Raw genomic sequence first — 13,622 nt, 5'->3', positions numbered from 1 at the left:
ACTCAGTGAGAACTTTATCAAAGGTAAAAAACATAAAAATGGAAATGGAAATTTTAAAAGGGAACCTGTCAGAAATGAAGAATACTAATCTGAGATGAAGAGGATATTAGAGGGAATAAACAGAGTGGATAAAGAAGAGGATTGAACCACTGATATAAAGGATGAGGAAGCCAAGGACACTCATTCAGAATGGCAAAAGAAAAAAAAAAAAGGAGCAGCAGCAGCAGCTAAGACTATAATAATAATTTAAGGAGCCTATGGGCAAAATTAAATGTAAAACTACCCATGTCATAGGGGTACCTTAAGGAGAACAAGAAGTTGAAGCTCTATTTGAAGAAATAATGATGGAAAACTTCTCTAACCCGGTGAAGGAAATAAGCATACAACCCCAGGAAGCTCTGAGAGTCCCCAAAACGATGACTCCAAAGAGGCCCACACCAAGACACATCATTATTAAACTGCCAAAGGTTAAATACAAAGAGAGAATCTTAAAAGCAGCAAGAGAAAAGCAGTTAGTTACCTACAAAGGAACGCCCATAAGACTGGCAGCTGATTTCTCATAAGAAACTACACAGAACAGAACGGCATGGCACAAAATATTCAATGTGATGAAAACCCAGGATCTACAATCAAGAATACATTATCCAGCAAAGTTATCATTTAGAGTGGAAGGAGAAATAAAGAGCTTCCCAGACAAAAACAAGCTAAAGGAATTTATCAACACAAAGCCAGTATTACAGGAAATGTTGAAGGGACTTCTTTAAGAAAAAAACATGTATCCAAAAACATGAATAAAGGGTTGTAACTACATTCCTATCAACAAGTACCTCACATGGAAAAGAATTAAGTGCTCCAACCAAATGACAGAGTGGCTGAATGGATAAGGAAACAAGATACCTACATATGCTGCCTACGAGAGACTCGCTTCTGATTAAAAGACACACACATATTTAAAGGAAGGAGATGGAAAAAGATATTGCCTTGATGGACCTAGAAGGTATTGTGTTGAATGAAATAAGTCGTAGAGGGAGACAAATATCACATTATTTCACATCTATGTGGACGCTGAAGAACAAAATAAACAAGAACATCAACAAAAACAGAAACAAACTCATAGATACTGAGAATATTTTGAGGGCTACTAGATGGGAAGGGGTTAGGGGGACAGTGAAAAAGGGCAAAGGGATTAAGAAGTACAAATGGATAGTTACAAAATAGACATAGAGATATAAAGGGTAGCATAAGGAAAATAGTTAATAATGTTGTAATAAGTATGTAAGGGGGAAGAGGGGTAGTAGATTTAGTGGGGTGTTCACTTTTTCAGTTATACAGATCTCTAATCACTATACTGTACAACTGAAATGAATATATTATTGTACGCAAATTATAATCGAAAAAAAAACCTCATTGAATTGTACAATGTAAATACGAGCAACTAATTGTCTATCATATTTCAATAAAGCAAGAAGCAAAAAAAAGAACACAATGGGGAAAAATTTTTTTAATTAAAAAAAAAAGAAAGTGGGGTGTGGGGAGAGCAGGGCTTGGGGTAGAGGAGAGAAGAGAGAGGCAGGCAGAGACCAGAACCCAGAGGTTCATGTGTCATGTAAAGGGTCTTTATTCGGAAGTGACATAAAGCCACTAAAGCTTTTTACAGAGAAGGACAGAGCCAAATCTATATAATGAACAAATCTCACTGTAATAATTACCTCATTAATTTATTTGTTCTAACTGCCCCACAGCAGTCTCTGTACTCCATGAGAACAAAGACCATGAATGTCTTGTCATTTGCTGCATCCCCAATGCCTGGCACACATAAAACAACTAATACTTGTTGCATGAATGGCTGAATGGATGGATGAATGGATGATGGAAGTATTCCATGCATGTGAACAATGTACAGACAGAAATAAAGATACAGAAACTCTGATTTAGGAGGTAAAGAATTTCTTTCAATCACCAGGTTTCTTCCAAATCATTGCCAGAATTACTAACTTAAAAGTAGCAAATCTAATCTTGTTATTTGTCCATGTAAAACTACCACTGATTTTAGTCCAAACTCTTTAGCATAGCATAGAAAGATCTTTACCGTATAGCTCCTCCATGGGATCCCAAAGAATCCAATTACATTAATAACTGCTACTAGCTAACATGTACTGAGTTCTTGTTATGTTTAATAAAGGGTTCTACATACTTTATCTGTTTACTTAATGCTCAAAATAACCCAATGAGGTTGGTCCTGTCATGTCCTACTTTACAGATAAAGAATCTAGAGCATAGAGAGGTTAAACAACTTGTTAAAGTTCACTCAGTAAGTTGGGAAACCATGACACACATCCAGGTCTATCTGACTTCAGAGCCTATATTCTTTACTGCCATCTCTTTGTACACAAGGGCAGGGAGCATGTTTTATTCATCACTTTAACCCCATAGCAACTAGCATGGGGATTGATAGAGATTAAATATTTAGAATATTATCACTATCATTTTGCAAACGGGGCATGCTAGAATCAGAAATTCAGCAGTTTTCCTACGATGACAAATGGCATTAAGAATTGGTCACCTCATGCTTATTCTACCATACTCTTCATTACTAACTTCCAAGTATCTGGGAAAGGTATAGTTATTTCTGACCTCAGAAAAAAAGTATTTCCAAGAAAGACTCATAGCAGGAAATCTAGTGAGACAGCTGAAGTACACAAGGAACACTAGCTGAAGTAATCAGATTCACACTATTGGTTACAGAGATATCTGGTCCAAGGTTATCCATACCCTACACTAATATCAAATACTGTATTGCTAAGTGGCCAAATGTAATTTACAGGAGTTTTACATGATCAGCACAGCTGCAAAGAACAGAAAGCTGCTCAACAAAAACATTCAGTATTTCCAGAAAGAGTCAACAGAGAGGTTCAGTATTAGAATTTAGTGAGGGACTATAGAAAAAAAAACTACTAATACCTATGTCCTCTAAAAATTAAGAAAGTAGAGCCAATGGATAATACGGCAAAGAGAACAGTCAATGGAGATCTCAGGAAAAGCAAATTAAACAAAAATAAAAAATAAGATCTAGCTGAAAATAAGTATGCACTTGTTTACATATTCCATATTTCTTCTTTTAAAGTTTGTATAATACTTTGATGTGTGATCACATTAAATATGATACATAAATGCTATGTTCATTTATGCTTCTATCAGCTTTCTTCAATGAGAGTTGTAAAGAAATGCAGAAAAAGGGTATCATCGGTTTTAAACTAGCTAGCTAGCTAACTTCCTTCCTTCCTTCCTTCCTTCCTTCCTTCCTTCCTTCCTTCCTTCACTTCCTGCCTGCCTGCCCATGCCTGCCTGCCTGCAGTGAGTCATGAGTAGCTCTTAACTACACCAAAGGGGAGAGATGTCAAGTGTTGCACATAAAAAATAGCAGAAGAAAGGCAATCTAAGACCATAAATAGACAAATGCAAATCTTTGCAGATTCCTCGATTAATATTCTAATTACACTTAGAATAAACAATTGTTTGAGTCAACCTGGATTCCTTAGAAAGAAATATATGTTGCATATGCCCAAACATATGTTCAAGGTTTTTCCTCAAAAAATTATCCCTCACTTATATATTAAGTCTGGACAAAAAAAAAAAAAAAATTCCTATTACTGGTAGCTCTCTTAATTATTTTATTTTGAACAACAAAGTAGTGTTTGGAAAAGATACATTAGCCTGAGTCAACTTCAGTCAATGCTAGCTTTAGATTTTTATGGAGACTATTTGACTTGATATAATGAAATTTTTTAAAAAGAGGTAAAACATTATTATAAATTTGGTAATTAGTGAAGGTATGAATTTATAATTTTCAAGTATTGGTTGTCTCTTAAATAAAACTTATGAAGATCATTTAAGCAATTTAATATAGTGAGAATATTGTACATATCATGAATATTATGAATGCAGGTCAAATTTTAAAAACTGTCCTATTATTAAAGAAATAGTTACTGCTTGAAATAAATTTTCCAGTGAGAGAATCATACATAGAATTCAAAATGGCTTTTATCTTAAACAAAAAAGATAAACAAGGAAAAGATATTTATTAGAAAACTGAGGTTCTAGTAAAATAACATAATAAATAGCATAAGTAGACATTTTGTTATTTCATTTACATCCATAAAAGTAGACACATATAAGTTGTTAAATTTTTTTTTTTTTAATTTCTCCCTGGGATTGAAGATTACCCAATATGCGATAATGGCCTCCATTTGGGCATAAAAACCTTTTAAGTTAATTAATTTCTAAATGTTGAAAAAACACTAAGTACTTTATAGGTACTTTCAGTAACTCAACCAAAGCATGCACTATCTAGGAGGAGACTTGGAGATTACTGCAGAGTCCATCTAACTCATCTTATAGATAAAGGAACTGGCCTGGAGAAAAGTGACTTGCCCACTGTCATTCACGGCAATAATGAAGTTTCAGGTCTTCTCTCATTCTAGGACTACCTGACCATGCATGCCTTAGGAGTTAGTTGTTCGACAATAATTGTTATGTTTGAAATCTTTCTATGAAAATACAGAATAAAAGTTAAATCAGTAGCAATCTGTCTGCTATTTAAAATTCTTATTTAATTCCAGGAGATCTGGAAGGTTCATCTTGATAAGGGCTTAGAATGAATGAAGACCCAGAGCCCCCAGTCCATCATGAATATAGTACCACTGGCTCAATCTTGAACTTTACATTACAGATCAGTGTTTCTCAGTGCCGTCTAAGGAGGACCCACATTAGATTCATTTGAGGTGTTCCCGAAACTGCAAATTCCCTGGCTCTACTCGTAAGTACATTATCCAATTTCACTCTGAGGGTGAGGCTCATAAATCTGCACTTTTTTTTTTTTTTTACAAGTTTATCTGGTGATTCTTAAGCACATTAAAACTGCTAAACTTTGGTCTTTAGACTTTAGCCCTTGGGTATCTGTTGCAACTGAAATCTTCAACACATCTTAAAGAATTCCGCTGTTCACAGTATGCAATAAAAACAAAGTCAAAGTTAAGGTAAATGTAGCCTTTGTTCAACAATGCTATTAATGTACTAACGTAACCCTTCTTTTTAGACAAACATGAGCCATGCAAATCCTTCATGTCACTAAGAGTAACATGTGGGACTGGAATGGGGCCCAAAAAGGGTAAAAGGATCTAAGTAAATAAGCACCAAACAAGCAATTCATTATCTGGCTTTCCGTCATGGGAACAAACTCATGCTTCAAAATGAAAACATTAGGAAAAACGACTCTAAAAGTCATAAAGACCACTATTCCTGCATGAACCTCCACAGAGCTCTTCATGAGCCAATATACGAATATGCTGGGCTTTCAGGGATAGATTTTTCATGTTTCATTTATGTAGTGCCTTTATGTTGAAGTGCTAAAAGTATTTTACAAGCCTTTAAACCATGTGCCTATTTTATCTTATACTGGAGAACTGTTTCCCTAAAGTAAATTTCACTGTCTAAATATTATATGTTCTGGAGTTGAATTTTTTCTTCACCATATCTTAAAATACTAGTTATTGCATTATAAGTAGTCTATAAAATAACAGACATTTTAGGCCATTTAGACTATAAAAAATTATTGTAAAATGAAAGACGCAGCTTAAATTTTATATTTTTAACCTCCCAGTTCAAAATATTAAGGTATTTTCTGAATGAACAATTTCCTTATATATCCCTAAAGATAGTCATACAAGAGATATGTCAGTAGATGCTTAAGAACATATAACAAAAAAGAAAAACACGTAGCAATTTAAACAGCTCCTAAAATTTGATCCAACTGACCCATTTAAGTTTTAATGTAAAACTTAGAAATCAAAGTATACTATTTAGCGCAATTCAGACAAGAACATATCTCAGTAACTAAGTAAAAAAATCCCAGAAAAATATAATTGAAATACAAATATGCACAGATATATTGCTCAGCTTTTTTTTTTAAAGCAGGTACATTCTTATTTCAATCCTAAACCAACTTGCAGGCCTGATATGGTTGTAAAAGAATTTATCCTCAGATAACAGGGCAGCTTAGTTTATGACAACAATCTACCTAAAAACTCATTAAAGTCTTTTCTCTTGGAGTGACATGCATTATCAGCAGAGATTAATCTGATGAGTCCTTAGGTGAGCTCCATTTTTAAAAATGCAATAACACAGGGCTTTGTTGTCATCTGATGAAAATCAATTAGAGGAGGTAAGGCCACAAGGAAAACTAACATCACTCATCACCTACCCCTGGCAGCTGAAATGATTTGTCTTCCAAGCTTGGATGATCAGGAGCTATAGTCATATTGCAGGGAAATTAATTTAGTTTCTATATTCTGAACTCACTTTTCTTGTTCTGGAGGATCTAAACACAAATTACTTTTAATCAAGGTTGATATGTTATTAATACCAAGGAGGATCTTTGAAGAATCATTTTTTAAAAATCGACTTTAGCATTTTTCACTCGTGCTTGGAGTGTAAATATAGGAAGGTAACTTATATCATCCTTACTTTCCAGATTCTTTGTCCACAACAAGGCACTGTACTGAATGGCGAAGACAATAGATTCCACCAAACACAGCGCACATCCTAGGAAGAGAATAGGAGAATGAGAATTAAGATTTTTGAGTTGAAAATTAAGGTAACATTTTTTCTTTTAAATATCTTACATTTAACAATTGGTCTTACAGAAAAAAAGAGTTTGATAATTTATTGTTTTCTTTATCATGTTATTAAGAATCTATCAGAGGTAAGATAAGTAACATTTTGACACAACAGAAGTACTACTGCTAATTATACAAAGTGGAAGCCTAGAATTGTGACCAAGCCAAAAGTATCCCTAAGCAAAGCTCAGCTATGCCCCCTAAACCAGCTACTGACTACGTAAGATACACAGGCTACAAATAGCCTTAAAAGGTGATGTATGAGACCCCCCGCCCCCTACACACACACACAGCAGAAGTGTTAAGTAGGAAACAAGGAGAGAAGACTCAGGGGGACCCCTGGAGATTCTGCTTACCAAAAAGTAAGCAAAAACTAAACTGGAAACTGAAACTAGAGCAGTAAGCACATGACTTAATGGTGCAGAAGCTCTGAGGAGTTTGCCTATCTCATGAACCTCAGGGCTTGGATTTTAATATTCACATAGGGAAGAGAGGCCTTAGGTTCTAAACAAGGCAGGTAGCTGAAAATAAAATATTCTCTCATAATGTCTGGATCCTTAAAGATCTACATTTCAGTGAAAGGGTAATCTAAGGAAAAAATTACTTGCTATAAGAGAGAGAAAACAAAATAATTTGTTTTATCTAAAGCTAGGTGGAAAAAGATTATACTTCTGTATTTATAACCAGTAGTCTGCCCTCACACAGGTTGGGGGTTTGAAATTACACTACTACATGGTCCAAGAAACCTAAACCAATAAAATGCCATGAAAAGTAGCTTTGGGTCAGTAGTACCACTGGAGACTCGGTGGAAGCAATTGTTAAAACTTTCTGAAGTGATATGGCCTCAACCCAGAGTACACGAGATTGCCACAGATTGAGTCCCCTTATGATGAGTATCAGTTAAAGAAATGTATCTTATCCTGAGAATTAACCGACACAACAAATAGCAGGATTAGACTCCCCAAAACTTTGTTCAGATAGTAGAACTATCAGACAGCATATTCATACATGAATATGCTTAAAAGAGATGAATTAAAAACATAATAATAATGGAAAGCCCAGAAAGAAGGTTGTGGTAGGCTGAATAACACCCCCACCAATGATGTCCACATTCTAATCTCTAGAATCTGTGGATATGTTCCTTTACACAGAAAGAGGGACTCTGCAGATGTATCAAATTAAAGATCTTGCGATAAGGAGATTAACCTGGATTATCCCAGTGGGTGCAATGTCATATGTCATCAGAAAGATATTTAAAAAAAGAGGAAGCAGGAGGCTCAAAGTCAGGAGATCTAAGATGGAAGCAGAGACTGGAATGATGCCATTGCTGGAAGGGGGTCAGAAATCAAGGCATGCAAGGAGCCTTTAGAAGCTGAAAAAGGCAAGAACCAGATTCTCCCCTAGAGCTCCAAAAGGGAACGCAGCCCTGCCTACCCGTTTTAGACTTCTGACCTCTAGTACTGTAAGATAACAAACTTGTTTTAAGCTACTAAATTTGTGGTAATGTGTTAGGGCAGCAATAGCAAACAAATACAAAGACCCATACATATATGGACATGATTATGACCAATGAGAAAAGAATGAAACGCTGGGAAAAAAATGGTTTTGAGACAATATGGAGAAAATAATTATATACCTGCTTTACACCACATTCAGAATCAATTCAAGGTAGACGAAAGGCATAAACATAAAAAACAAAACTAGAAGAAAATATAGGAGGATATATTTTTGGGCTAAGGGGAAAGACATATTTCTTAAGATGAGAAAAGCAAAATCACAAAGAAAAATACTGAAAAAATGGAGAACTTTAAAATTATAAACATCTGGACAACAAAAGAAAGTAAAAAGTCACAAACTAGAAAAAATACAAAAAAATGTCACAAATTGTTTAAAAATATGTTTGGATAACAAATTTGGAGTATCTAGTAAAATTGAAGATGCATACACCTATGGTGCAGCAATCTACTGTCAAGGATAAATCTTACAAAACTTCTTATACCTGTATACAGGAAAATAGCATAAAATATTTGTTGCTGCATTGTTTTTAGATGACATAGCATAGTGGTTACAAGGAAAGATTCTGTCCGAGTTTATATCCCAGCCATTCTATCTACTGGCTGTATGACTTTGAATAAGATATTTAGCCTGTTTCCTATTCTTTTCATTTGTAGAATGAGAATAGTGTTTATTTCATAGAAACTTCTGGGGATTAAATGAGTTCATATTTGTAAAGAAGCTACACAGTACCTGACACGTGACAAGAATCACATAAACATTTGTTAAACAAAATAGGTACTATTTTACATATATATCACATGCAACCAAATATCCATAAAGAGGAGAATAAACAAAATAAAATGTGGTATATTCATAATTTAATCTGGCCCACAAAAAGGTCTGGCCTTTGTCCTCAACTTCTGGGTGATCTCTAAGCCTCTGAATGCTAAGCATGAAATGAGCGCCTTGGGTCACCAGACAGTCTAATAATATGATATAGGGTGAGAGCTGACTATACTAGGTAAGTCTTAGGATGTGGACTAGCCATGCCAGAAAAAACCAACAGCGTGATCTGGGGTGGAGGCTTTGGGTCATATGATATTAGTCAATTCTCAGTGAGGCTAGAGACTGAGATCAGCCCCATGAGTGATCAGTCATGCTTGAGTTATGGAGCTCTAACAAAAACTCTGGACACTGAAGCTCAGATGAGCTTCCCTGGTTGGCCATCCTCTGTGCATATATCAATGCCAGAAAAGTAACACTGTCTTGACTCCACAGAGAGAGGATAACTGGAAGCTCCACATCTGGAACCTCCCTGTACTCCATCCTATGTATTTCTTCCCTTTGCTGATTTTAATCGATAATCATTCCCTGTAATAAAGTATAATTGTAAGTGTAACAGCTTTTAGTAAGTCCTGGGAGTCCTTCTAATGAACTATTGAATCTGAGGGTGTTTTGGGGAATCCCCCAAACTTGCAGTTGGTGTCAGAAGTGTAGGCAGTTTTGTGGTAACTTTTCCCCAAACTGTATAGTTGATTTAACTTCTCACATTGTATAATGGAACACTGTAAGCGATTTAAATGAATAACTACAGCCCCATCTATCACCATGGATATATGGCAAAACCATAAAAACTGAATGATAAGCTGAGGAAGAATATGTGCAGAGTACTATCATTTATAAAAAAAGTTTTAAAACTTTACATGCAAAACACTACATATCATATCTGGATACATATATATGTAGTAAAAGTGCACAAACATTTAAGGGAACTATGAACACCAAATTCAGGATAGTAGTTATCTCTGGAAAGGAAGTGAAAGTTTCACCAAGGATTTTAATTGCTCAGTTTCTTTTAAAAATATATTGAGAGCGAATATGTCAAAATGTTAAGATTTGACAAAATTGTAACTGGCTACATGGTGGTCTTTATATTATTTCTGGTACTTTCTGAAATACTATTAAATTATTACATAATCATATTATAATGAAAAATATAAATTCAAGGTAGAGGTAAGTGACATTCTCTAAGTATGGCATACATTCCTACTGTCTTTCTAAATTCAATCATTTTAGTGGACATAAGTTTGTTAATGAGATTAGGTAAGTTTCTTCTGGTATAGAACAAGAAAATTAAGGTATTTTTTTTCCATTGAGAAATTTAGAATACAAGAAATGGCATATTAGAGCAAGCGAGTAAGATTTCATGTGCCTGAAAACTATGAATATGACTCAGGACACCAGCTATAGGATATTTTCCCTTCTTGCTAATATTCTTTACCAGTCCCATACCAAACTATGGAACAGTATGTATTACCTGTGCTGGTACACATGGTACTATTTGAGATACTGTATGATAGAATCTGAAGAGAGTTAGAAGTCATCTTGTTGTTGGACATTTCCCAAGTGGTTATTCTGCCTATTATTGTTAGGGGAATACTGATAATAAGCCTAACCTTCACCATCAATTTCCTGTTGATACTAAAAGAGACTATATGCACATGAAACATTGCTGGTCCACTAAAAATAAATAGGCTGAATAATGTTAAGGCCCCAAAATGGACAAGCAATTTATAAGTGTGGAGCACACAATAAGCACTCTCATTTGCCTAGGGGTATCTTTTTGTCAAGTGAGTAGTAGCATCAGTGTTTCCAATTTCCTCATAAGCAGGTATAAGTAAGCTGCTAACATCTAACCTATGGAGTTTGTCATTTCAGCCAAACTGGTCCATGTTTACTTATACACACATACACACACACAGGGGAAAAATAATTTTTAAATATCTTCCTGGATTCCAAGAAAAGCAAGGGGATCAAGTTCAGAATCAGTTATAAGTTGTATAAGGTTAAAAAATCACAAAATACTTTGTCACAGACAATTATGGTAATATCAAAAGCATGAGAAACCCACTTAACTAAAATTAAATGTAACTTTCTACAATGACTTTTCATCGAACGTTACTGATTATGAAACAGTAATGTTCATAAACATTGCTACTTTATCAAGTATCCTTTTGTTTAAAAACTAATTAATTTCTATGAAGTTCTTAGGGTAAATGAGGCCTCTGAAAAGCACATTTACATATAAAATACAATAGAGGCATCTATAACTACTTATTTTAGTAAGCCATCAAAAAATTACCTGGTTTTCAACATGATTTATTAACAGTGGACATATATTATATAGAAGAAACAGAATGTAAAGAATAAGAACTGGTTTGTATGGATGATGGTGAATATTATAGAGGAAGAAGTCCAATAATGAGGCACTGTCATGATAATCCAACAAATTTCCTCTTAATTTTAAATGAGAACATAGGAAGTATTTTGTGATCTTGGAAAGACTTACTTGATGAGGAAACCTTTAATAAGTTGGTAAGAAGTATTAACAGTAATCAGTTCTTGAGAGCTGCAATCAAAACTCAAAGAGCAGTTGTTTATGAGAGAAGTAGGGAATTACACATGAGGAAATAACTGTTGGCTACACGCTGGCCTTTGAGGCACACGGCCAATAATAACAATAATACAAATAATCATCACAGCTAGCATTGAGTGCTCACTACATGCCAGATACTTTACATGTATTAACACACTGCAACCTACAATTCTATGAGGCAGAGTCTTACAGATTTGGAAACTGAGGCAACGAGAGGTCAAGTGACTTGCCAAGGTCATTTAGTAAATGGTATTGCTGAATAAAAGCTCAGGAAACCTGGTCCCAGTGGCTTCTCCGTTAACCATCATACAAACTGCCTTGCTATCAGTACCATCTTTTTTGGCATTATGAAGGAAAGCAACATGGAGTCAGACAAAGTTATTCTCAGAGCTATTCTAATTCCTGACAAGTTGCAAAGATTATTACAAGGAGTAAAATTTCTCAATTTATACACATTCTTATCTCCTGAAAAGCACATGTTTATTCTCTATCTGTACATGTTAAATGGATTGTCTAACTTCATTTCAGTTAGAACATAAACTCAGAGTAAGAATAACCGTGGAAATACCCATCTTTAGAGTACCCATCAAATTATAAATACTTTGCAGTCAACATTTTAAAAAGTGATTTATAAAGTATATTGGTAAGCTAGCAATTTTAAATAGAGAAAGTGCTATTATTAAAAGGCAAACACTTTACCATGATTTCTTTGCAGGTAATAAGGCTCCACAAGACACGTTTTCTTCCAGTACATTAAATGGCAGCCTAGCTACCCAAAACACGCCTTTAATGATGGACAATTGAGCTACCAAAAATGGTGAATACCACTGATATGCCAGTCAGATCCCAGCTTTGTTATATTTCCTATCAGCCATCCAGGAGCCCACATGCCTAGCAAGGCAGCTCTGAACACCTATCTTCTAGACCTAGAGGCAAACAAGTATACATTGTATAGGAATTACCTAAAAAAAAAAAATCTACAAATGTACTAAATAGGTAGTATGACCAAAAAAAAGTTACTACAAAAATGCATTTGAAACATTTTATCAAATGCCATTAAAAACAAACCAAATAAAAAGAGGTCTCTTACAACAGAATTCTGAGTGACCATTGATCATCATCACTATGCTTTAGTGACACCCTGGCTTAAATTGTACTGATAAAAGCAAAAGTTCCATTCAACAGTAATTAGGCATATCTAAGTTTCATGAGAGGCAATAAAGCTTCAGTGATTGCATCTATCTATACAAAGTTCGACTGCGTCACCTGTAACTAGAATTCAGACATATACATTTATCAGAGCACTATACTTAAAACAACACAATGAGTTTTCTATTATGTTTACCCAGTACTTGCTGGTCTGAAAAATGTATGGGGAGGTATGTGTACATTTTATATACTTACACATACACACGCGGTGGGGGCGGGGAGGTCCCAAAAGTCTTAGTGCTATGCACGCACGCACACACACACACACTAACATTTTAATATATATTATATAACACATACTATGTTTATGGGTTACATACTTCTACTGTATATTTATATTACTACATTCTGTTTACTGGTTATATATTTATATTACTTAGCAGTGTTTATTTAGATTGATATCCCTTTTTTTTCTTTCTTAGTATTTGGTATCTTTCTTCTAGCTGGAAGTAGAGAGGAGGGGAGTGATTGTATGGTGGGTATCAGAAGTAAATGATGTACTTTTGCTGTAATTGGTCTGAAAATTGGGCAGTGTATAAGTCACAGCATCATCTCTACTACCCCCAAACCAAGATCCGCTCTATGACTCAAGCTATTGTCATCCAACTCAGCACAGACTTCCTATTGTCCCAGAACTAAATGCTTTCTCAAGAGCAAGAGCTAAACAATAGGTAATAACTTCTACAGCCTCAGGAAACAGTTATATTCATGACAATCTCAAGCCAAGCCTCATCTCTTGCTATAACTTCTTCGGATTCATTACCCATGGAGTTTTAGACTAATCAGCAAGACTATTAAATAAAAAA

The 13,622-nt window shown here is 34.9% G+C and overlaps 1 protein-coding gene across 5 annotated transcripts in view; it reads right to left on the bottom strand.

The window, feature by feature from the left end:
• CHM (CHM Rab escort protein) overlaps positions 1-13,622 on the bottom strand; it is a 192,502-nt gene that overhangs the window by 52,414 nt on the left and 126,466 nt on the right. For all 5 annotated transcript variants that reach the window (XM_039870201.1, XM_039870206.1, XM_039870205.1 and 2 more), the window contains one exon: positions 6,523-6,600. In XM_039870201.1, the coding sequence (XP_039726135.1) occupies positions 6,523-6,600 (78 nt within the window). The remainder of the gene's footprint in view (positions 1-6,522; positions 6,601-13,622) is intronic.

This window comes from Pteropus medius, unplaced genomic scaffold, assembly GCF_902729225.1.
Source record: "Pteropus medius unplaced genomic scaffold, Ma_sr-lr_union100, whole genome shotgun sequence".
In the NCBI taxonomy this organism is placed as follows: domain Eukaryota; kingdom Metazoa; phylum Chordata; class Mammalia; order Chiroptera; family Pteropodidae; genus Pteropus; species Pteropus medius.
Note: the sequence above shows the minus strand (reverse complement) of the source record. Positions and strands in the feature narration are given on the sequence as shown.